The sequence below is a fragment of the Drosophila montana genome, unplaced genomic scaffold (genome assembly GCF_035044405.1).
Source record: "Drosophila montana isolate Dmon_TW-CO22-7 unplaced genomic scaffold, ASM3504440v1 contig_2666_1, whole genome shotgun sequence".
In the NCBI taxonomy this organism is placed as follows: Eukaryota; Metazoa; Arthropoda; class Insecta; order Diptera; family Drosophilidae; genus Drosophila; species Drosophila montana.
In genome coordinates this window covers 4,551-30,992 of record NW_026997533.1, presented here as the reverse complement: position 1 = coordinate 30,992, position 26,442 = coordinate 4,551, and the positions used below count along the sequence as shown (strand labels likewise).

The following is a 26,442-nucleotide window of genomic DNA, read 5'->3' as shown; positions in this document are numbered from 1 at the left end:
GGCAGGCGTGCTGCAATAAATGCGGCTGCTTGGAATTTCTGACTTGGTACTCAAAGTGCGGATGCAAGACTAGAAATGTGTTGAATAAAATAACAGCATAACATAGAATATAAGCACCTGCTTCTGGTGAAGTGTTTTGCTTTATAATTTTATATAATAGCATTGTAGAACACTTTTGCATTACAGTCATGTTTAACAGTGGGCTTATGAACGTGGTAGATAACAAGCAGGCAGGTAGTATGATATTCTGACACAGCTGCTTATAACAGTTAGGCATTACATATATACATATATAACAGTGCATAAAAATATATTTAATCGTTTTGTTAACAGTTGTTTTATGAACGTGGTAGATAGCAAGCAGGCAGGTAATACGATATTTTGACAGAGCTGCGTATAACAGTAATGTATTACAGATATGTATAACAGTGCGTAAAATGTATATGCAACAGTTTTGTTTTATATGGTATAAGAAACATAAACAATGCAAATTAGAACATGCGATGCGTAATTGTGTATACCAGTTTTGTATAACAGTTTTGCATAACCGTTTTGAATAATGGTAAATAAAAATTGGACAAGTCGTATAACAGTATGACAGTTCTATATCATGGTTTAGTATTCCAGCTATGGATATCAACCGTATATAACAGGCAAAACTTTGCTATATGTAGTATGAGATACGACAAATTGAGAAATAGAAGTATACTTCGTCATCGATTCTGTACAATAGTTTTGTATAACAGATTTAGTTACATCTGGAATATAACAGGTGGGAAAGTGATATAAAAGTATGACAGAGTATCACGTAAAGCTCAGTCTACTCTAACATATGTCATATAGAATTAAATATGACACTTGTGTATTACACGTAAAGTATAAGACATATTTGTCTTACACTTTGTAAGGGATATGAATATAGCACTTTTATCAAACTATTTCGACGCGAATCTTAATGCATTTAACAACACTGGCGCCTACACAAAAACAAAACCGTTTTATCAAAATGAAGTCCACATTTCCATTTGTTTTGTTGCTGTCACCTAAAAAAACTCAATTTAGATTCAGTTCCGCTCGCATTAGGCGGGTCAAGGTTCACATGTGCATGACACACACATACACTGTGTCTGTGTGGGTGTGCGTGTGTATTTGTGTGCGTAATCAAGTGCACGCTTGGGATAACGCAACATTTATTCAAATCCTAGTAAGAGCCCATCTCATCGTATTAAATAAAAGTTGCGGACAGACGTCACAGAAGGCGCTGCGTACCCTTAGGCTAGAAGGGATGGTTAACTAAAAGGGTGGGGGAGGAAGGGGGGGGGGGGGGGTGGTGTAAGTAGAAGAGAGATAGAAATAGGTTAGGAACAATGGACAATGGATAATGCGGAGACAAAGAGACGACAGAATGAGACGTGCAAAAGCGAATAAACACATGAAAGTCTAAATTTAATGGTAAAAGCTATTGAAGCATGTTTAAAGCCCAACACAAACACACACACACGCATACCCATTCCCTCACGCACACACACCCACACACACACACACGTACATGCCCAGAGTATGGCCTTGCCAGACAGTTAAAAGAAAATCAAAAGTGTAAGAAGGAGACGAGCCAGAATAACAACTGGACCAATTCGCTTGTTGACGCTTTTTATGCCCTGTAGCCATTGCAAATGGGAACAAGAAATGGGTATGCTAGATTAGTGCATCTATATGTAACAGGCAGACGAGGGCTTCTTCTTTCTCATCCACCTGCAACAATTAATCAATCAAGTCCATATTTCAAACTCTCTTTGAAGCTTTCAATATTTCAAATTATCTATAAATTGTCTCAAATCGATAATTATCGATAGCCCACTTTGAATACCATAGTATATATTAATAGCTAGAGACAACAAGGTCGGCATTAAGTGTACGCCATGTAATCGGAAGCTTGCCTCGTTTTCATGGAATCGATAAATATCGATTTTCTGCATTGGCTTTCTAAGTTGACCACGCTGTAGAAAGAGTTGAATAATCTAAATTGGGCATTTATATACTGTTACACCATACTTAGCTCAAGCTTACGCCATGTTGTCGGCAGCTTGCCTAATTTTCATAGAATCGATAAATATCGATGTTTCGCCTCGGCTTGGTAAGCACACCTCGCTGTAAAAGAGTTAACGGATCATAGTTGGGCATACATATATTGGGTCGTCATGTTCACCAGTGGCTTATGCCCGTCTGTAATTTTTCCATGGAATCGATAAATATCGATTTCCTGCCTTGGGTGTTTGGGGTCACCCTACACCATCTCAAAAAGAATCTGATAATAGAAATTGGGCATGTCCGTTAAGCTTATGCCATATTATGGCCAGCTTGAATCGTTCTCACGGAATCGATAAATATCGATTAGCTGTGATTTGCAGCACAACGAGAATAAGCTGCTTACACCCTGGTACAGGGTATCAGCTCAGGTCGGGCACTCACGCCTGCCGCACTCCTATTTGTTTTCTTGCTTTCTTGGGTTTTGCTTTTGTTATAGGCTCTTGTTGTTTTTGTTGTTTCTTTTATTTTGCTTGCATATGTGACGCTTTTTATGAGGCTGCGCCTCGCCCTGATAAGCGAAATCAAATGTCGAAACTGACAATGTAAACAATTTCAAATGTCCTGTGCGAGTGTGCGAGTGTGTGTGTGTGTGTGTGCCTGACTGTATCCCATGTCCTCTGTCCCATGTCCCATGTCCCATGTCCCATGTCCGTGGTGCCAGGGTCGTGTGACCACCGCATTACATGCTCGTCAACTCATGGCGCTGATTTCCGTTTCCCGCTGCCGCCGGCTGCGTTGCCAGACAAACAGCGTTGCCAGCTGTTGATGCCACATAACGGTGCTCGTAAGTGCTCGTAATGCAAATGCCATAAATAACAATTGCAAAGGACACCAGAGAGGAAGAGCTGCCATTGTCAAGCGGCCGATAATGGCTTTCGCGCAGATACCAACTTCTACGCACACGTACATATACACCCATTCGATTTATATATATTTTTTTTACACACTCGCTCAGTCATCCATCACACACACGCACTTCACAACAGTGTCACAAGTCAGGAATCAGACAAACAATATGCGAGCACAACAATCGTGTTGTACCCAACCTGAAACTCGCCCAGGGAAAGAATAGATCTCTTACTTTAATTAAACATAATCCAATGCCCGAATGCAAACACACAAAGCTGCTTGAGTTGCATTCGACCTCTTCCAATTTCTAATTAATATTAGGTGCCTTCAAGGGGCTTCGATTCCTTAACTTCATGCTCTGCAATTTGTTAGAAGCTAAATAAAACTTTATATTATTATTGCACCCATTTATTGTCCATTTATTTGTTATTTTTTCTTAAATGTTAAATGCTAGCTTTTCGACTTTGCGAGTAATAACACATTACAGCTAAATTTGAACCAGCGACCTCTCGCTTCTTGGCTCGACGCTCGACAAAAACTTTATGTTTAGCCGTGACAATTGCAGATATTAACAAGAAATTCTCAACTTAAGTGGAAAATGATTTTCTATACTAACAACTTTACATTTTACATGGGCTTAAAGTTTGCCCAAGTTGTCTATAAATTATTACGTACCCCTTAATGGGAGCTGATATCATTATTATTCTTGCTGCGAAAACGCAGGATAAACAAATTGAAAAGCAATTTGAACTAATTTTAAACAAATTGCTTGGATAATTCCAACGAGCATTTGAATGCCGCTCACATACAATCGCACACACACGCCCAAACACACACCCAAACACACACACACACAAGCTGGCACACACGCAAATTGCTTTCATTTGGTAGCACACAAAACTATGCGCAAAGCGTTTGGGCAATGGCCAAAATAACAACAATTGCAATCATAACAAACAAACTAACAAGAGAAATGCCATTTAGCAAAGCGAATGCTTCGATACCCTTTAAAAATGTATTCAATAAAGCAATATTTGTGAATTGAAATCGTTGCAGGACGCGATCAAATCCATATTCGTCTCTTTTGATAGGGGCTTCAAAGCGGTTTAGGCAAGGCCTTAAGGTGTTCGCACTGTGGCTTAAAAAAGGATTAAAACTTTCTTTAAAGGTGGTTAGAAAATGTTTCATTCTAAGACCAATCAAAATAACCATCTAAAATAAAGCTAAAAAGTTATTTAAACGTTGTTTAACTAAGATGCTTACAAAGTGGTTTTAGAATGGTTTAAGAATCTTCTTAAATGTGGCTTTAAGTTTATTTTCAGACCGCAAAATATATTAATCCAAAATTTGTTCAAAGGTGGTTTCAAAGTGGTTTGAACTAGCTTTTTAAAGGCTTAAAGCTGCTTTAAAGCTGGTTAATAAATGCCTTTAAAGGTGTTTAGAATATGTATGTTCCAAGCACAATTAAAATATCAAGCTAAGACTAAGTTTAAAAGATTTTAATTAACATTTTTAAATGCTAACAAGCTGCTTTACTATTGGTTTTAAAATTTTCTGAATTGTGGATTTAGAATGATTTATTCTAAGACCATATAAAAATATCAAACTAATATTTGTCTAAACGTTTAGTTTGGAATGGGTTTCCAAAAGTGGCTCAAAGAAAGCCTCAAATAAAAATATAAAATATATAAATATATTAAAAAAAATAATTTATTTAAAGACCAATAAAAGCAAGAAGGAAAAATTTTGTTGAAAAGTCCCTCAAGAGTGGAATAAAAGTGGTTTAAACTAACTTTAGAAGTGCTTACAAGCTGGTTTGAAGATGTTATAAAACCTACAAGACAACAAAAATTAATCAAACATTTGATTAAAAGGCTTTTTAGAAAGTGGTTTGAACAAGATTTATAAATAATGTGTAAAGGATGCTTTAAGAATTTTCTTGACGGTATTTCGAGAATATTTTATTCGAAGAGCACGAAAAGGGGGCAACTTAAAGTTGGCATATAGCCTGTTTTTGCGTAGCTCAATTAATTTCCGACTTGGTTTTGCTTTAAATACTGAATACCAATTAAAGTGCACAAAAAACGGAATCAATGTGCACGTGTGCATAAAAACCACTTGAACAGTATTTTTTTCCTAAAAAGTCAATTAAAAAGCGAGCTCTTTGTGAAAAAGTTGAAATATCCCTTGGCTACAAAAGTGTTTGGCTTAGTGTAAAAGCAACTGCGACACCGATTGGCAATGCTAACAACAGTTCCAGATACACCTCCAATAACAACAAAAGCAACAACAACAACTACAACAAAAGCAACAATAGCAACAGGAAGAACTGGAAAAACAATGCAACTTTACAAGCAATTAAAACTTGAATTGAAATGTTTTTTGGGGCATCAGAAAAAAATGTGCCAATGGCTTGTTAAAAATGCGTTAGTTTTACCAAATGACTTGACGGCCCAAAAGGGGCAAAGTTATAAGTGGGAGGGGTGCACTGGGAAGGGGAAGGGGAAGGGAAAGGGGAAGCTGAAGCGGTACTGGGGGATCAATAAGCCGCGCGATACGTAAGCAATTTGAGCATAGTTTGAATGTTTTTGGCAACTGCAACGTGAATCGCATGAGAAGCAGCTCGAATCCAGTTCAACTAGCTGCAGTACTCCAGCTCAACTCCCAGGTGCTCGCCGAGGTGTGAAAACTAAACGTTCTCGGCTACACTGCACCAAATCAGAGCTGCCTAAAATATTTGCAGGCTCAGTTGCAGAATATGAAACTCATGCCCTAAAAATTATAAATAAATGATAGATAAATTGATGACAGAGCCGCAGACTTTTGTTTTTTTTTTATAGCCAAGCCCTGCAAACTTGAAATTAGATCGGACTATAAGCACCGAAGTTATCGTAAAATGTATTTCGCATAGATAGTGTGTGGGAGGCACAGGAACTAAAAAGTTGGACCCTGGGCTCTCCCTTCGTCCAGAGCTCTTTGCCCTTTTACCGACCTTTTAAATGTTTATTTATTTGCTATTGTTTTCAGCTACTTGCAATCGGCAATCAATTTCTCTCAGTGTAACTAAAATGCTGGCGATTTGCGCTTGCGATTGGTTCATTTCGGTAAGGCAAATGTTGACAATAGCGCCACATACCAAGACACACAAATACACACAGTTACACACACACACACACACACACACACAGATACACACACACTAGACATAGCCGCTAATCCCCCGAAAATAGCCGCCGTCAACAATTGGCGTCAGATGCTTGTTGAGTTGGTTAGTTGGACATTGGTTTCGGTTTTCGGTTTTGGGTTTTCGGTTTTAGTTTTTTGGTTGGGGTACGGTTTGGCTGCTGCGGGGCGGACGCTTTGGATTAATTGCTTTATGAGCTTCAATAAAAGGCGTGGCCCTTAGCCGGCAGCTGGCTGGCATTTTGTGAACTGCAATTAGCAGCAAATAAAATAATTTACGAATGTAACGACCAAAAATGCCACTACATCGCGGGGGCGGCTGAGCCGGGGCTCTGGGTGTTGGCCTCATGGTCAGCACTGGCGCTGACCAGCTGGGGGTTGGACCGGCGGGCGGTCGTGGGGGGCAGAGCCAGCAGCAGCAGCAGCAGCCGTTGCCAGTTGCGTGGTAATAACAACAAATTGCCAAAAATGTTTGCCCACTTACAGACTGCGAATTGTGATTTCTCGCATTCCAAAGCACACACACACACACACGCACGCACGCACGCACGCGAGAGCTGAGAGTGGAATCTTATTAAGCCAGTTTAGATTTATAGCCTGCTTTTAGGCGGGGCGGCGGTCTCTTTATTAAATTGGCCCCGTCGGCTGCACGAAATGGCCGCAGATTTGCCGATCAATTTTCGCCAGCGAATACAAATGCAAATGAATCCGAGTATGAATATGAATGTGAACGTGAATGGGCAATTGAATGTGCGTGCAGTTAGCCAGCCCTGTATACCCTTCAAATACTAACTTCTGCCCAGCCTCCAATCAAGTGGCTGCAAAATCCGAATGGCCACAAAAAGGTGTTGAGCAGATAAATAAATCAAAGGCAACAGCAAACAGAAACTGTCGTGGCTGCAAAATCGCTTGCCTTAAAATAACTTTGATTAGCAAATACCCTCTAGGAGATTTTAAAAACAGTTTTTAAAACTTTGGAATGGACCTTTATGAATTGTTCAATCATTTTTTTTTAAGCGTTGATATGATATCCAAATGCTTCGCTTGAAAACTGAAAATTTTTATTTAGTCAGCCAGTCTATCAATCTGCTCAGTCAGTCAGTGAGTCAGTCAGTCAATCAATCTGTTAAACAGTCAGTCATTCAGCCAGTCAGTCAATCAGATTGTCAGTCAGTTATGCAGTCAGTCAGTCAGTCAGTTAATCAGACTGTCAGTCAGGGAGTCAGTTAAGCAGTCAGTCAGTCAGTCAGTCAGACAGGCAGTCAGTCAGGCAGGCAGGCAGGCAGGCAGGCAGTCAGTCAGTCAGTCAATCAGACTATCAGTCAGTCAATCAAACAGTCAGTCAATCAATCAGTGAAATTAAACGATCAATCAATCTGTCAGTCAGTTAGCGAGTCAGTCATTCATGCATTCAGTCAGTCAATCACTCAATCAATCGTCCAGGAGAAACAGTTTTTTATATAGATAGCTCATGAAACTAACTTATATTCGATTTATATTCGTAAATGCATAGATAAGCACAAAAGTCTTGTTTTAGCGACAGAGCTCTGCTGTTCAAACCCTACAATTGGCATTGTTACAGGGTATTGAATAAACAAAAAATATTGATACTAGTCATACCCAGCTTAAAGGAGGCAGCGAGCTGGGCTCGTGGGTGTGGGGCTTAGTTGGCTGAAGCAAGCATAAATAAAAATGTGGCATGTCGGGTCAGAAATAGCATGACATTTTAGAGCGGCCAACAAAATGGCGGCAGATAACAGTTAACGGGTGAAGGGTGACGGACGAGGAGCGAGCGGAAGCAACATAAAATGAAAATGTTTAGCAAAGGATTGCGCTGCCGCCCCCTGAACGCCCGCGCCACAGGGGATGAGTCCGTGTCCGAGTCAAAGTCTGACATAATAGCAAGGGGAGGGGCGGTGGCTGTTAGCTGTTAGCTGTGAGCTGGGCATAGGCTGACCAGAGGGGGCGGTGTGAATGGGGGCGGGGTATTATGCTAAGCCATTGAGCCATAAAAAATCAATAAAGTCAACGCCTTGTCCCCCGACACACACGCCATGAAAGCGAGAGGGAGCGAGAGGGAGCGAGAGCCAACCTGGTCACCTGCTCACCTGCTCACCCTGATTTAGTTGGGGTCACTCTGCTAATGGGGGCTGCTGGGAATGTGTAAGTTTTGCAACAATCTGGCAACTCGCAACCAACTAAAACTCATCATCAAAAGCAAAAACTCTCGAAACATGCGTCAAAGTGAAACAATATCTAAACTCGACACACGCCCTTGCAAATTTGCAAGTGCCTCGCCCTCAGCTGCCCCTCGCCACCTGCCCACAGACAATTGGCAATTGTAGATTGCCAGCTGCACTGAAATTGGTAGAACGGGCATATTAGTTTTGTCCTTGACCTGATATTTGATATACACAATCTGATAATCGATATCTGCTCGTGTTTTCATAATAACGATAAATATCGATTTCGAACTCGGGAACTATATGAGCTATTTATACCAAACTTTCTATGTAGGTGTAAATATACGATATATATTTAGAACAGGAATATGTATTTCATATAACCCCCATATAGAAACCCTGCAAAGTGCCCAAAGATCGGAGAAGGAACACCGAAGTTATTCAAGAGTGCATTCCTCATAGTAGAAGCATTTGCGAACGATCAAAAGAATATTGGCCCTGTGTGCAGGGTATCGGCCAGTTGGGCACACCCGACTATCGCACTGGCACTTGTTAGTTGTTCGCTTATTAAAAGATATGTGAGTGGATGGCTTTGTGGGGCAGCAGCAGCAGCAGCTAGTTGTTGGACTCTTCATTAGCAGCACAATGCGCCCAGTGTGATGGAGCTAAGTGTGTGTATTACATGTTTATAACTGAAACATCTGACGGTTAGGGTAGGGTATCTGCTGCTTGTTAGTTGCCAACCCCCCTTCCCCCCTTCCCTCTTTGCAGGCTGTGCCATCCTCTTCCGGCGGCGCACAAAAGGCAAATTTTGCCGAAAGGCTTTCTAGCTATCTACACACGCCTCGACCCTGTGCTCCTTGTGTCCCATCTAGTGTCCCATCCTGTCAACTGTCGACAATTTGTTGTGCTTTTTATTGGGACAATGAAGTTGGGCCGCACGGGCTGATGTTGACCAGGGAGCGGGACGCGAGCAGTTGCCCAACGAGGCCTGGCATAAATGTTTCATAAATGTCCAGACATTGCTCGTCTCCTAAAAACACAAAAAAAAAAATATACATATATATATAGAAAGAAAAATAAAGGAAGCACAGCCCCTCAACAACAACAACTCGAGAAGAACCCAGCCCGGCGGCGATTCCTGTTGGACAGCTGAAAATTATGAGAACCACTTAGCCAAAGGCCGTGGTGCGCCTGTGGCTCACCCGCCAGAGATACTTATACCAAACGGACTGGCAGAATCGTCGCTTTGTTGGGCCTCACGCGATTTCATTTCTTTCCGTGGAAATGTTCCACTTGTAATCATTAAAAAAAAAATACAGCAAAAATGCGTGGAAGTTCGAAAAGGTGCGGCAAATTCTTTAAACTGTCTCGTGAATACTTTAAATTTGAGTGGAATTGTACGAAGGGATATAGGTATCATAGATGTGTGTGTGTGTGTATATGTATGTGTGTGTGTGGGCGTGTGTGTGTTAGTGTATGCATGCATGGTTGTATGAGTTTTCTAATACCAAGCGCAGACCAAGTTATTTTGTCGCTGTGCTGCAAATTTAAATAAAACGAATTTCTACCAAGTGCTCTACTCCTCGATTCTCAAGAATTCAAGTAGGCTCTGCAGTTTTTCATACTTAGCTAGCAGTGTAGTGTTTTTTTGTTTTGGTATTTTAGTTTTTTTTGGTGTGTATGTTCATTTATATGTATGTGAACATATATATGTATGTATGTACATATGTATGTACGTATATATGTATGTATGTATGTATGGATGTACATATATATGTTTGTAAGTATGTACATGTATGTATGTATGCATTTATGTATGTATGTACGTACATATGTGTGTGTACATATGTATGTATGTATATATGTAAATATGTATGTGTGTGTGTTTATGTATGCATATATTCATGTTTCCATACATACAAACAATCATGCATACACATATATGCAGACATGCACACAATTCATGCACATACTTATATATGCAATAAAACATGCATACATCTATATATGTATATGTATGTATGTTCGTATGTATGTATATATGTATGTGTGCATGTGTTCATGTAGGTGGGTATCATGTATTCATACATGTACGCATGCATGTTTGATATATACAAAACAAACATGCACACACACATCGCCCAAAAAATCTTTGAGTCGAATTTCTGCCGACGAGGTTTGGATTCTGCGAAAAGTGTGAAACACCCCTCAAATGAATTTGCATAAAGATCTTTAAAATTGAGTTCGAGGCCGATCGGATTGGTGTACAAAAAAGTTTCATACAAACGTTTTTCACTATTTTTCCACACATGCGAGTGGAATTTCCCGAAACCCCGTCTGAAAGTGCACCTCTATCACATGAGGTAACTACAGTGAATATTTCAGCTTCCTAGCTCTTACGTTCAGTTAGTCAGTGAGGACAAACAGTTTTATGTATAAAGATTAAGTCCATTTCTTAATGTATGTATATGTATATAGCCATGAACGAAGAGCCAAACCTCGTCTAAATCGGACGAGAATAATGTTGCCAGATTTAAATGCCATATAGAAATAGAGGCCAAGTCATGAATATAGAGCCAAACCTTGTGAAAATCTAATGAGATTTGATTTTGTCTACACAGCTGTTCGATTTTGAAACTCTGTGAATTTGAACCAGCGACCTCTTGTCTGTTAGTCCGACGCTCACACAACTGCAGTCTTCTTAGCAAATCTTCAGCTTACTCTCGTATTACTTATGCTTCTCCCTCACAAGCTTCTTCCGTTTGAGTATGGAGTTTCCGCTTCGAGCATATTCAATTAAGTACTCGTTTCTGAAATGAATAACTAAACAATTTGCTCTCATTTTTAGCACACCATCAACTATCTCACTCAACAACTTTTCCTCTCCATCTCGCTCACACACACACACACACACACACACACACACACACTTCTTTGTGACATTTTTCAGTCAATTGATTTATAATGTCGGGCGGGCTGCTGACGGGGGCTGCTTTCTATAGGGGCCAGCGGGTTGGGGAGCACAGTTTTGTATCAGAAATTTCTTTTCACTCGCCGACGCGCTCAATTTTTATATTGATAGTAAAAAGGGGGCGTACGCACTTAAGAGCACGCACACACACACACACACACACTCATGTATATTCCCATACATACATATATATGTGTATGCATATATCTATATATATATATATATATCGAAGTACAAGTACATGTTAAAGAAATACATAAATCGAGCGCATAAAAATCAATTTGGCGTAACCGCACAAGGCAAATAAAGTGGCCCAGACGATGGCGACAAGACGCTCGGCCAGGGAACCGTAGACCGAGGACCAAGAGGACCCAAATACCAAAAATACCAAAAGATACAACAGAGAGTGAGGAGAGAGAGGAGGGGAGAGGGGAAAGAGGGAGAGAAACTAGGCGCCGGGGCCAACAAAACGTTCTCCTTGGCAAATTGTCTGTTGTTTTGGGCTTTGATGTGACGCTGTGGGAGTGTAGGGTGTGTGTGTGTGTGTGCGTGTGTGTGTTAAGGGGGGCGGAGTGTGGGTAGAAATGGCATTATAATGTGGGCATGGCGCATGCCGCTGCATAAAAGCCCCGTCCGAGGCAATCACAGCGTTTATTTGCATACTTTTCGGCTGCTTTACATATTTATTATGATTTCTTTTTTTCAACATGCCACGCCCACACACACACACACACACACACTAGCCCCTCTGTCTGCCTGCACCTCGTTACCCCCCCCCCGCTCCCCTGTCTCTCTCTCTCTCTCTCTCTCTCTCTCTCTTTGTAGCTAGCTGCTTGGCATTTGCTCAAGCAAAATTCTCAACACAAAAAACTTATTTTTATTAATCATATATTTATGCCTGCAACTGTCACACACACACACACGCCTCCCCCCCTCCCCCTCCCCCCTTTCCATCCTACCTATGCACTATATGTATACATATATATATATAAATATATATATTTATAGTACATGTATGTTTATGGCTGGGTTTTTGTTTGGGTCAGTTGTTGGCTAAAGGCAAAGGGCCGCCCGACGCAAGGCAGCTGCAGCAAACGGCTCGAGCAGACACCTCAAGCTGTGTGTGTGTGTGTGTGTGTGTGTGTGTGTGTGTGTGTGTGTATGTGTGTGTGTGTGCGTGTGGGCGGTGGGTGTGGCATTATCTTTTAGAAAATGATTCAAAGCCTCGACGCATATTTATTTCTGATATCCCAACTTGTTATAGTTGGCAATAATAATTTGCACAGCCCTTTCTTCTTCTTCTATTTAGTTTTTCTGCTCCCGCTTCTTCTTCTGCTTTTTGTCTGCTTTTTTGTCAATTTTAGTGGGCGCCATCGATTTGATGGGCGCCCAAAGGAGATCCCGAATGGGCGTGGCCGCTGGGCGTATGCAACGAGCAAAGGTTTGCCCGGCGCATCATCGCATAAAATTCCCGCAGGCAAAGCAAACTGGAGCCTGAACGAATTTTAGATACTCTAGCAACAGATTCTTTACAGTCTTGCAGATATGTGAGAAAAGAGCAGCTCGTAAATGCTGAGTTCGATGAAAATATTCTGCAAAACGGAATTATTTTCCTTTTTTTTTTTTTTGTTTGTTTATTGTATTGGATCAAAAATAGCATAAATTTTTATTACAACACAGTTGGCTTAGGTGATATTACGCCAAGCCTGTTTGGGTCCTCAGGCTTTATCGTGGACAAACGTCAAAGGCGGCTTTTTGAGTAAGGCTGCATTGTCACGTAGGTAGTCGGGGGACTCTGGGGCGGCTCCTATGTCGTGGTTGGAGGAGGTCCTTGAACGATCTTCTCTTGAGCCTCCTGACTACACACCTCCCAGCGAGGTCTCTTGCTACCCGGCTGCAGTGTCGCTGCAAGCGTTCGCTGTACCGGTTGGCGAATGCTCCGACTTGGCTGTCTATGGTCTCCATTTTGAGGTCTCTGTGCAAGGTTGAATTTCTGACGTACCAGTCAGCACCCGTAATTCGGCGCAAGGCCAAGTTTTGGAGTGTCTGAATCCGTTTTCGATTTGAGAATTATTTTCCATACAAAAACCTATGCTTATTAAGATTCTTCCTATATAAAACAATATAGTATAGTTTATGGTTTTTCGATTTTGATTGGATTTGTCTCATAAGTAAGCGACATAGTATAACTTATGTGTACAGTGTTTGGTCAAGATATCCTGATAAACATAAAAGTTTTCCATATAAGAATCTACTTTTCGACAGATTATTCCTATGGCAGCTATATCATATAGTGGGCCGATGTCGCTGGTTCGGACATTTGAACTGCCTGCAAAGGCAAGATGGACCTTAGCAAAGTTTCAATGCGAGAGTTTTTAAATTGAGAGACTAGTTCGCATAGAAATAGATAGACGGACAGACGGAGAGGCGAACTATAGAATAGATAGATAGATTGAAAATGGGTAAAAAGGGTATAATGTATTTGTGCAAATGTATGTAACAGGCAAAAGGAAGCATCTCCGAGCCCATGGAGTTTATAAATCCTTGATCAGCATCTCAATACAATATATATAGATAAATAATGAATATACTTTACGGGCTCGGAGCAGTCTCTTTCCATGCCTTATGCATTGCTTGATAAAATTATAATACCCTCCATAAGGGTATAACAATAGCATAGTCTCGAGTGCCCGACTGGGAGACAGTTTCCACTTTTCCTCTATACACACACACACACACACACACACACAGTCACACACACAGTGTGCTTCTTCTTCTTCATTGCACCCCAAACTATGAGAATTGCATTCCTGGCTCACTTTGATGTTTATGCTCCGATCCTTTAGAAATTTTCAGAGCTAAAATATGGCGTCAAACTTTGTGGATATACCAAGGCGCAAGAGATATGCGAAGGGGGAACACTTTAAATGTGAAATAAGAACAATTTTTGATGTCTCCAGCTCTCCAGCTGAAAGGCTACGAGAAATGCGCAAAGAACAGAATGTCAAAATCGATTTTTATCGATTAAAATGTAAAGGCATTAAATCGATAATTAGGTATTTTGAAAATTTGTTGAAACTTGCTCAGAAATCAATTTTTATTTTCATTCATTCATTTTATGGACTAATATTTATTCTATATACTTATATCGATTCCTAATCATATGATAATCCCAACCTGCATTATCTTCGTGTTAGCTGGCAGAGTGTATATTGTTATGGGGCATATGTGTGTGTGCCCCTTAGTTTGCCTGTTGCGAACATTTACATAACTCTTTTATATCCTTGTTGTGCGTTTTATGTGCTCAGGTTAAAGTTTACGGAAAAAATGTTGATATAAGGCGGCTTACAGTGTGCGGAGGCTGCCGCACAGAGAGAGAGAGAGAGAAAGAGAGAGAGTGGGAGCGAGGGAGACAGCAATTGTGATATGCTGATATGCACTGGCACCTGCCTGGAAGCCTGTGTCCTTGTGTCCTGTGCCCCCGTCCCGTGCATTTGATAGAGTGCGAAGTTTGTGTGACCGTTGGCATAAATTGCATTCATTAGGGCCCTCGCAGCAACCAGGTGGCATGCGTGGGGGGCTGCTAGCAGGTTGGCCGTGTCCTTTGCCCGTTACGTTAACATTTTTATACCCTGAACCCGTTGAAAATGGGTACAATGTATTTGTGCAAATGTATGTAACAGACAGAAAGATCCATCTCCGAGCCCATAGAGTATATATATCCTTGATCAGCATCTTAAGCCGGGTCGATCTAGCCATGTCCGTATGTATGAACTCAAGGATCTCAGAACATATAAGAGCTAGAAACCTGAAATTTTAAACGTAGGTCCTCCTAGAGCCCGCGCAGTACGACTAGTATGACTAGCTAAATCTCTTAGGTTTTTATAGCTAGAGTCAGCAAATTTGACATGTAGCTTCTTGAATAGTATATATAGAGCAAGTATCTTGCCACCGCCCGATCTACACAACATAGCTTGTCTTCTACAGCACAATAGGATCTAATGTTCAAAATTTCATGAAGATCGGTTAAGAAACACAAAAGTTATTTAAGAAAACGTTAGCTGCAGCTAGCGCAAATTGCAAGAGGGTTCAGAGGGATCAGGGTATCCCCTAGTCGGGAACTTCCTACTAGAGCTTCTTACTTGTTTTTATTTGTTTTCATTTTTGTGCTCTCTTCTTATTTCTTTTTTTTTTTTTGGATTACTCTTATATGCCGCTGGCAGCTGGACTCGCTGACTAGTCGACGCTTCAGCGCAGCGACTAGCCGCGCTTTGTTTTGTGGCCCGCTGAACAGATCCGAGTCGAGTCGAGTGGAGTTGAGTCCAGTTGGTTCAATGTAATTGGAAAAACTGTCGAAAACGTGGTCAACTTTTTGGGGTCGCAGGACGACGGCTGCGGAGCGTTTATTATGCATCTCAATTTTATGGTGGACCCTAACTGAATTGTGCATTTTTTTACGCATCCAAGGATTGCCGGGCTGAAAAAAAGTTTACGGGCGAGGTCAAAGATTCGATTTGCCATGTGAAGCGTGTACATTCCGGCCACACACACTTGCACACACATTCGACACACACACACACTCTATTGTGGGCCGGCAGTCAAAGGCTAATTGTGGACAACCGCAGCAAAAACCCAGCAAAATCTCAACAATTTATTGCAGTTCAGTTGCCAGACTCATGGCCAATGAGTCGAGTGCGTGTGAGTGTGTGCGTGTGTGTGTGTGTGCGTCCGACTGCAGCTTGAGCCTGGCCAATATGCAGTCCTTTAGCTGGTTTGGCTTGCGGTTAAATTAGTTGCATTTGTTGCACTTGTTTCGAAATTCGAGAGTCCTTCGTCTCTGATGGCTGAGCAGAGGCCCAGTGGACGCAGGATTTGCACAATTTGCAACATTTACCAACATTGAAAATTGCTCGACTTTCGCCCAGTGCTGGCTAAGGCCACAATTGCCAAAAGGCAGCGCCCCCAAAAGCAATGTCCTTGACAGCGCTGGCAAATTTAATGTGTATGCTTACAGTGGCTGGGGGTGTGAGGATGTGTGTGTGTGAGTGTGTGTGGGTGTTTCTGTCTATGTGTGTGTTCGGAGGTTGGGCTGGGGGCAGTTTTGTTATATGTCAGAAGGTCGCATTAAATACTTATGAACATAAAACAGCGCGGGCGCACGGCGAAATAGTTGCCCTAGTCTAGGTAATTGGAGTGTGTGTGTGTGTACGTGTGTGTGTGTGTAGTGTGTGTGGTTAACAAACTGTAATTTACATTAAGTGTTGACACGTTGACATACGCAAGCCCCACATTGCAATTGTCGTTGGCTTTTGCCGGCTTTCATTTGTTCTTCCATTTCCCAACACACAATTGCGTGTGTGCGTGTGTGTGTAGGTGTGTAGGTGTGTAGGTGTGTGTGGCACTCACTTTTTATGCTGGCTCTCAGTGTGTGTGTGTGTGTGTGTGTGTTTGTGCCGCAAAGGGCTATTATAACTTTGTCGTGCCGCTTTCCAGGCGAAAGCCAAAGCGAAAGCTAAAGCAAGTGAAACACTCGCCGCACGTGAAGCAGGACTTCTCGCCAGACAAAGCAGGCGGCAACGGAGGGAAAGGGGGGTTGCTTCTGGTAGGTTAAAGGACAAAAGGGGGTGGGGAATGCTTGCTAGCCATGGGCCAAAGAGTTGGTCGCTTTAAAAACAAATATCACGTGTATATTTTGCAATTTAATTATTTATAAATGCGCTTTGCCATTTCAACTTCTTTCCAGTAAAAGCTTTAGAAGTTTTGCAGAACTGAACTTTGATATTGAAAGCGCATTTGAGGAAAAAAGGAAACAAAACAGATTATGAAACCTCATACAATTGAACTTTAAGTCAGCTATATCTCTATCAGTCGAAAAAGCTTTAATATCGATTATTGGAATTTTATTGGAGCTTATGAAAGTAGGCAATTAAATTTCTGCTTTGCTGAGCTTTCAGTGTGCTTTCATTGTAAGCAGCTTTAATATTAACCTGATTTCCTAGTGAAATTCTCTATAGGTAGTGCAATTGTGGGTAAATTGATTTATAATTATTTTATTATGCAGCAATAAAAATGAGCTTTAAGCTTATCTGATTGCAAGCCGTCGAAAAGCTTTAAGTAGCTATAATATTCATTTTATGAACTTCTTCGAAAGAAGAATGCCTTTAGCTTTAACAGAGTTTTGTTTGATAGTTGCTTAAATTAAGGAAAACGGGAACTTTGCGCCTTTTTTTCCTGCGATTAAATATTCTTAAAGCTTTTGTAGTCTATTCGACTATTTTTTATTAAAGAAAAACATTTGAAATCAACTTGAATATAATAACTATGGGCAGTAGTAAGATTAGCTTTAACTAATTCAAGGAATTTAAATCAGCTTTTCAATAGTTCAAGAAGGGATTTTAAAAATCTTTTAAGCTGGGCTTTAAGTGAAATTTAAAGCTTTATGTGAAATTTAAACAGAGCTTTCGCTCGATCTAAGTTTGGCAATACGTTCTTTGACAAGTAAAAACGTAGGGAGAGAGCTTTAAGCTTACAAAGGAGAATGGATTTTACAACTCCTTTTAGCTTGGCTTTAAGCGAACTTTAAAGCTTAATTGGAATTTAAACAGACCTTTATCTCAACCTCAGTCTGACAACAGTTTCTTTGGCAAATAAAGACGTCGTAAGAAAGCTTTTAGAAGTTTACAAACTTATTTTCTAAAATTATTGAAGCTTTTCTTTACGACAAATTCTGCGAAATCAAACTCTAAGCTTAATTTGCATATTGTTAAAATTCGCTTAGTAAACTCGATGTGCATTTTCACGCAACTTTGCACTTAAGCTTAGGTTAGACAACCCTACCGCTGCGCACTGTTGCCGCTTTTCATTTTTGCGCGCTTTGGCCCCAACTGTACCCAGGCATGGGGCTATCTGCCGTTTCCGCTTGCATACCTAGCTGGTTGGGTGAATTTTTGAGAGGGGCGGACAAAGCGTGGCGGGTTTATCCATTTCAGGCAAATAAAACGTAATGTGGCGCTTAAAGGGTCGACTAAGTGGCCATTGGGCTGCCATATGCAAATGTTGCTGCCGCTGTTGTTCTTATTGTTGTTGTTGTTGTTGTTGTTGTTGTTGTTGCAGCTGTTGCGAAGTGTTTAGCCGCCAAGTGGCACTTCAGGCAGCTGCAATGCCTGTGCAAAGGGTCAAAGGTAGTGCGGCTGTCGCTGTGGGACTCGGGCTTTGGCAACCATTTGCCACATTGTTAAAAATACATGTTGAAATTAATGAGCACGAACGAATGGCGACAAATTTGTGTAATTCCAGTGCCAACAATTGAAACGAAACCCACTTGAAGCGCCAATTTGCGCACCTCCCTTCTGTGCCATTAGCTACCTTGGCAGTTCACATGATATTGGCAATCAGGACGTGTTCCATATGCAGGGGCTGACTGTTGCCACGCCCACTTATTGCGGCTACTCGATGCTCGCATATTAGTTGCAATGGAGTCTCGTTCAGTTTTAAACCTAAATGCCAAATTGTTAGCTGTAATTGTAAATTTATGCGAAATGAAAAATTAATTAAAATGTTGGCAGCCCTAAAAACATAAACGACTCTGGCCACACTGCGCACCTGCTGCTCCTGCAATTTGGCAACACTGGCCCGATGCCAGGCAGCAGCAACAACAAGCTCAACTTATGAGCGATAAAGTTAACACAAGCCAAAGCCAAGTATTTGGGCAAGTTTTAGTTATTGTTATGAGAACACTCGATGCTGTTACTACTGCTAACTGCTGCTGCTACTGCTGCTGCTGACAGTGTTGACAACAAGGCGAAGCGACAATATCAGTTATTGAAAGTTTCCTTTTTTTTTTTTCATCTCGGTTTACTGCTCAGTTGTTTGCTGCTGACAGCCTTTGGGTAGCAAACTTCGGGCAGAGCACAGCAACAACAGTTGCCGGGGAAAAGCTCTTGTTTTGCGCAAAAGTTTGTTGCAATTTGAAAGCTTTGTTGACTGCAAGAACCAGGCTAAAATCGAAAGACACGAATTAGCCATGCTCCAGCTGACCTGAGCCCTTAAGAGCAACTGAAATGTGGCAACAATGTTATGTCGGGGCATGTGGGGTCGGTTGTTTCAATTAAAGGTAGTGAAAAAGCGGCAACAATGTGAATAAAGCGCTGTTGTCGCACTTCAGTGAAATATGGCAACAGTGTGATGCTTGGCAGGTTATGCTTTGACTTGATACTGACTCTTGCGTCTTAGCGGGTGTTGTTGCCTGATTATTTTGGTCACTTTACAACTGTTATCTGAAGATCAAGTGAAGTGCGACAACAGTGTAAGCTAAAAACGACAACGACGCATTATAATGACAGTTGGCAACACCTTTTATCTGCATCGAATGTTGTCTAGTTAACATATTCATTGTGAATATCTGGAATGCGCTGTTGCCGCACTTCTCTGGCCACTTCAAGCAAGCGCCTCAATAAAATGCAAGAGTTAAATGTGGCAACAGTGTAACGCAATGTGAAGACTTCCGGCACTGTTGTCGCCTTTCAGTGAAATGTGGCAACACTCTCTGACCTAAAGCTGCATCAAGTGCGGACATCATGTACAGGTACAGCCTAAATGCCTAAAAAACGCTGTTGCCGCATTTCTTCAGCGTGAAGTGGCTTGAAAAAAGTGTAAGTTTGACAACAATGGAATGTTTTTCGAGCGATGAAATGCACTTTGGCTCACAAAAGCTGTGCTTCATGCTGTAGACTGTACGTCTTTGAGCCGCTTGTCAAGCGCGGTTGCCGCACTTCACAGAGCAGAACGCGCGACGCCATTTTGAATGCGCCGTCCGTTGAAAAACAAAGGGGTTGCGACTTTTTATCTGTTTATCTGCCGCACTTGAGTTTGTCAAAAGCAATTGTTTGACTTGGCTCGCAGACACAGGCTGAACAGCGGGCCAGCTGGCCAGCTGGAACAAAGAACGACCGTCAGGCGCAACTGACCAAAGCGGGCAGCTGAGGAGGTCGATGGTGCAAGGGTTTTGGCTCGTCAAAACAACAACAAGAGCAACGTGCACACATTTTGAGGGCATTTGCTGCGCATCGCTGACCACAAATAACCAAGCTGTGTTTATTTCCGTGCCCCATTCTGTGGCTCACACAACAACATCGTGCAGCATTTCATGTATTTGCCGTTTGCCCTTTTGGCCCCGAACGCGTCAGGAACTGCTGCTCCGGCTGCTCCGGCTGCTGCCCCCTAGACCCTAGACGCAGTCTGTTGAGTTCGCTGGGACATTGAGTTATGTTCTGGCAACTCGTGTGTGCCCCAAGGAAATGCAACTCCAGCAGCAGTCGTGGCATGTGCGTAATGACAAATACTCGGGCGCAGCAAGTGGATGCGCCGCGCCCCTTCAACTGCCCCCAACTGACCCATTGTGTAATTGCATACGGCATTTTGATCCTGACAATAGCTGTTAAATTTACAGGCTTGCCCACTCACATTTACATCTGACGCATTGAAGACGAAGAAGAAGTTGAAGAAAATTAAGAGGCGCTTACAAGAGCTGCAACAGGAAAGTGGAACTTGGAGGTGGAACTTGATGGTGGAAAGTAAAAGTGAAGCTTAAAAAGTGTCAATTGGAATACTTGAAGGTGGAATTTGAGGCTATCAAAGAGGTTTACGGTAGAAGTGGAATTTGTTGGGAAATCTTACAGGTGGAGCTTGGGCTAATTGGGTCTCGGAGCTGGAACCTAGTGAAATTGGGTCTTGGAGGTGGAATTGGAAGTGGAATCTTTAGGTGAAATGTAAAAGTGAAGATTAAAAATTTAAAATTGGAATACAACAAGTGAAATGTGGCAACGCTGCAACATAGCTTGCATGTGAAATGTGTCAAGTCGCCGTCTTATAAGCTGACAAATGCACTGCAAATGCCAGAAACTAAAAGTTGTTCATCTCTTCGGTCAAGCAGTTTAACCAGCAGCCAGCAAGAGTCATCATCATAATCATTATGAACGTTTCCACCATCATCATTATAATTATCATCGTTATCAGCAGGCGTTATCACGGCTGCAACTGCTGACAGCTGGCTGGCAAATGTCCCAAATGGCCAACTGGTCGAATGGCTCAGTCTGGGTATTAAGTGCGAGTGGCAGATAAATGGAGTCGACGACAGTGGATAAGCCGTGACATTACCCAACCTAATCCCCGCCCAGCCTACCCGCTTCCCGCTTCCCGCTCCCCGCTCTCTGCACCGTGCTCCTAATCATGCCACTTGATTGCTAAGCAGCATTATGCCATTTATTGCCACAACAAGCTCCACGAAAGGATCGCAGGATTGCAGCGCTGCCAGGCAAAATACTCAGTTCTTGGCAAAGTTTGCGCTCGCTTCACTCAGCCCGTCTCATCCCATCTCCTCTCCACTCCACTCCACTCCACTCCACTCCACTCCTCTCCTCTCCTCTCGACTCTCTGCTGTGGCCTTTTCTCTGCTCTCATTCGCATTCATGAAGCTGCACACAATATGCTAAACACTTCCAGCAGCAGCAGCACCAGCAGCCAATGCAATCATAATTTTAACTACTTTAGTTTTATGCTTGCCCCACCCACACGCCCTTGCCACACCACCCACGCCCACACACTCTCTCTGCACCCTTTACACACCCTCCTGCACTTAGTTCTATTATCGCAGCGCTTTGTTTGGCCTTCTTTTGCTCCTTTCTGCTAATTTCGCGCGTCCACACTGAAAAGCAATGGGTAAAATGCTTTGGAAAACTTGCGCAAAAAGGCGAAATGAAAATGAAAATATAAATTCGCTTTGTGGTGTGTGTGTGTGTGTCTGTGTGTGTGTGTGCGTGCAGCACACTGTACAAAATGACGAGCAAAGCGCCTTTAAAGATAATACCCAGGCAAAAAAAAACACACACAAGAGTGCCCTAGTCGGGCGTGCCTGACTGCGAAATACCCTGCACTCAGCGCTGAGCTGCAAACATATATATCTCAAGTTCAAGTCTCATTCTTAAAATACGTCCAATTAATACATAAGGGTCTTCTACAGGTCGGGTAAAATTTAGTTAATTGGGCAAAATTGTATTCCTCGGAATTTTCTTAAATTATAAAATGATCTTTGTCATTTCCGAGATCCACCCGAGATCACACGGACAGGCAGACTGAAGGACAGACAGACTGAAGGACATGACAGGATCGACCCAGCTCGTGTCGATCAGGATGGGTTCGCAGATGCCTTCCTTAGCCTGTCGCAGACCTTTGCACAAAGCCATAACACCCTTTTAACGCTTTTCAATAGGGTCAGAGGAAAAAGAAACAAGAAAAAGGGGAGAAAAACTTTTGCAAATGACATCGATAAATGCAGTTAAAATCGATTTTAAAGACAATTTTAGCAATTTCTGGCCAACAACTGCACTAGCCAAGGGAATTTAAACTAAACCGAGATAGAGATATATCTGTGTGCGAGAGAGAGGGAGAGAAAGAGAGAGGGAGAGCAGAGCAGGCAGCAGCATAATTCAATTCCTGCCTGCCCAGCGCTTTTTGTGGCTTCATTAGCGCCTTTAAGGGCCGAGACTAAAAGGCTGCCGTCCACCAGAATCCCTTCCCAAATCGCTGCCGAGCAAATCCGCAACCAAATCCAACACCGAAACCGAATCAAAACGAAACGTTGGCCTGGCCAAATGCAAAGCCAGCGCCAAAGGCGTAGCCAAAGCCAAAGGACCTCGACGCAATCAAGGCAAATGGATTTTAATTAATTTTGCCGGTCTGCACAATTTTTAATTAAGAAACTTGAAACGTCGCTCGATGCATTTAGCCAAATGCAGCTGCAACGGCAACTGCAGCTCCAGCTGCATATGCAACTGCAAAATCCGAAACAAAAGCCCAGCTGCAAGGCTTCTTCTCAATGCATTTTCCCCAAATTCCTTTGCCAGCTCTGGTTAGGCTCTTATTTGGCCGTTTCGAATGTGGTCGACATGCTGCCGGACAAATATTCCTTTGTTCTTATGTACTCCAATAAGAGTCCATTGTAACAAGGTGGCAACGCTCAGCAGGGCGCCAGTGTTGGACAATCAACAAAGGCAATGATGCACGGAAATTCGGTTAATATCAGAGCTACAGCTTTTGTTCCTGCAAATGAAAACTCTCAGTGGATGAAATGAGATAAAATAAAATGAAATGAAATAAGATGAAAAGAGATTAGTTTAGAATGAATGAGATAGAAGAGAAGAGAAGAGAGAAGAGAGAAGAGAGAAGAGAGAAGAGAGAAGAGAGAAGAGAGAAGAGAGAAGAGAGAAGAGAGAAGAGAAAAGAGAAAAGAGAAAAGTGAAAAGAGAAAAGAGAAAAGAGAAAAGAGAAAAGAGAAAAGAGAAAAGAGAAAAGAGAAAAGAGAATAGAGAAAAGAGAGAAGAGAGAAGATAATTAAATGTTATCATATCATTCGATTTGATATAAGACTATATGATATATAAGATGAGATAGGATATGATAACATGAGATAAAATAAGATAAGGTAAGGTTCACTAAAACCAATTATCATAAGATACGCTATAAGATATATAGAATAAAATAAAAGATGCAAGATCTAAAATACAAGATAGGATAAGTTCAATTTTCTTCAACTTTATGGATGCCAAGTATTTAAAAGTTAGCTTTAGAGAAGTTTGACTGTATTTGCCTTTGAATGGACTTCAGAGTTTAACGCGATGTTTCGCTTTTGTCTTTTGGAACTTTCAGTGCTGGACTGCCAGGTGGGCGAGTGGGCGGCGTGGAGCGAGTGCGACAAGAGCTGCGGACCTGGAATGATGACGCGCACGCGCCAAATCCTGCAGGCGGCCCAAAACGGCGGCAAGCATTGCCCCTCGCTGCTCCAGAAGCGCGCCTGCCAGGGCTATCGCTGTCACGGCCATCGCGATAAGAAGATTTTGCGCGGTAAGTCCAACACACACACACGCACACGCACACACACGCATAATGCAGCTGAATAAAGAGCGCCTATCTGCATGCCTTTACACCTGTAACTGTATCTGTAAATGCGTGTGTGCCGCTTTTAATGAAATGCACTTTTAATTAAAAATATCCGGCCTGACACTGCCCACTGTCCGCTTACCTCAACCCTACCCCCGCTTCCCCCGTTCGACAGGTGAGAACAACAGCTGAGTCGGCAATTGTTGCAGCTGAGCTCCTGCACCTGCCCGTGCACCTGTACCTGCACCTGCACCTGTCCCTGCCCCGTTAATTAAAATGGCGTATTGCCAGCCAGCAAAAATTGCAAATCCCCAACTGGAAATGCGACGGAGACTTCGCAGGATCGAACCCCATCGATCTCCCAAGCCGGGTACGCAGATAAACATTAGCTAAATCGAATAATTAATTAATCCCAATATTCTAAAGCCAGGTTAAGATGCCCAAGAATAGTATCAATAAATTAGCTTATAAAGTTCGATGTATCCATAGCATAATACATCTATATATAACTATCTATATAGATCTATATCTATATAGAGATCGAAGATTCCCATTTACACGCATCTGGCAGCCAGTTTAAGCTCGTGAACCGTACTCTCCTGTCAAAGGGGCTTATTCCATATTCCATATTCCATTTACCATTTACCATTCTCCATGGCACATTTGTTAAGAATGTTGATATGTTGATCCACTTAGTAAGCACTTGGCTCTCATTGTTAGCGTCCCGGCATATGCAGCGCAAATATTTTACACCCATTGTAATACCACGTGCGCTAGAGCAAACCTTATGGGGTTGCTTCTACCTTTAATAACATTCTTTCATTCTTCCCCTTTTGACATACCTTTAATATATTTTTGAGATCTATTTTAAGACGCTTCCCATCTAAAAGTCCTCTTTGAAATGTTTCTCATTTAAGAGTTTAAAACCGCTCTTTAAACCGTGCTTAAGCCCCCCTTGAAACCTGCCTAAAAGCCCCTTGAAACACCTTTAAAACTTGTTTAAGATCTCTTTGAATACCCCGTCTTTGATTGAAAGTCCTTCAAAACCTCTTGAAACCTCATTGAAACCTCTTTAAAGCATTTGAAAGTTCAAAAGAACGCTCTTAAATCTTCGATAAGCCACATAGTTTTCAAGAAGCATCCACCTTCTTAGAAACTCGTGGCTCGAGGGTATTTAAGCGTCGTGCCCGCTCAGCCATTAAAATTGCCCCGACTGTTGCATTGACAGAACTTGCGATGCAAAAAGCTTTTTCACCTAAACGCCCGGCAAAATGTGGAGCAAGCTAAGTCGCTTGAGGGATGGCTCGTGGGACGGGTGAGGTGGGAGGGGGACGGTGAGAGGGAGGGATCCACTGATGCTGATGCACTTGTACTTGGGCCGCGGGCCGCGTGGCGCGGGGGCATCTCTCCGGCAGATGCATCTGTCAGCTTTCGCTCGGTGAAGCTGAAGCTGAAACTTTTTTCCCCATTCTTTTTTTTTTTTTTTATTCTATTTTTCTTTTTTGTTGAATGCCGCTCAGGACATAAGAAAAACTGACAGCGTTAAAAGCGCCCAGCTGCATAAGCAGTCGACGCACGTGAAAGAACGTAAGTTCCAGTATCTGCCCAGCCCTCCCCCTACCCCTCCCACGCCCCCTACCACTCCCCTCATCAGGCCCCCTTTCGGCTAACCCCGCGCTGCCCTTTGGCCTGGCATGCAGAGCCAAAGCAATTTTCTGCAAGTGGCTGACATAAAAGCCATATTATATTTGGCTAAGTGTCGCCGCCGGCACACACACACACACACACACACACACACACACACACACACACACACACACACACACACACACACACGCCCACACACACGCCCACATTCACGCCCCAATCCCAGGCCAGAAGAAGTGCAGCAAACAAAATACTACAAAAAAATAAAGCGGAGAAGAAGAAGAAGCTGCAGTGACAAAAACAAAAAAAAAAACTATTAAAAATCGCAGCACAAGTTTTTGTTTATGTTTTGGGTCGCCTGCGCTCCATTAGCCTCGGACGTGCCTGTCGCACAGGCTTCACTTGCAGGCTGACCACACTCCCTCCCCCCCTCCCCCCCAACCCCCACTCCCCGCTCACTGTTGCCGCTCTTTGGATTTAGTTGTCCTTGTGGTTTTGCCATCCGCTGTCCGCTCTTTAAGCGTTTAATTAAAACTTTGATTGCAGCCATTAAAAAATTGTTTAACTGTATGCATAACGAGCACA

General features: G+C 42.4%; 1 protein-coding gene across 1 annotated transcript in view; it reads left to right on the top strand.

The window, feature by feature from the left end:
- The window catches only part of LOC135429420 (somatomedin-B and thrombospondin type-1 domain-containing protein-like), a 93,373-nt gene extending 68,971 nt beyond the window's left edge, over positions 1 to 24,402 (top strand). Inside the window, exons 3-4 of the mRNA XM_064683712.1 lie at positions 23,980 to 24,174; positions 24,386 to 24,402. Of these exons, the coding sequence (XP_064539782.1) occupies positions 23,980 to 24,174; positions 24,386 to 24,402 (212 nt within the window). The remainder of the gene's footprint in view (positions 1 to 23,979; positions 24,175 to 24,385) is intronic.
- The last annotated feature ends 2,040 nt before the right edge of the window (positions 24,403 to 26,442 follow it).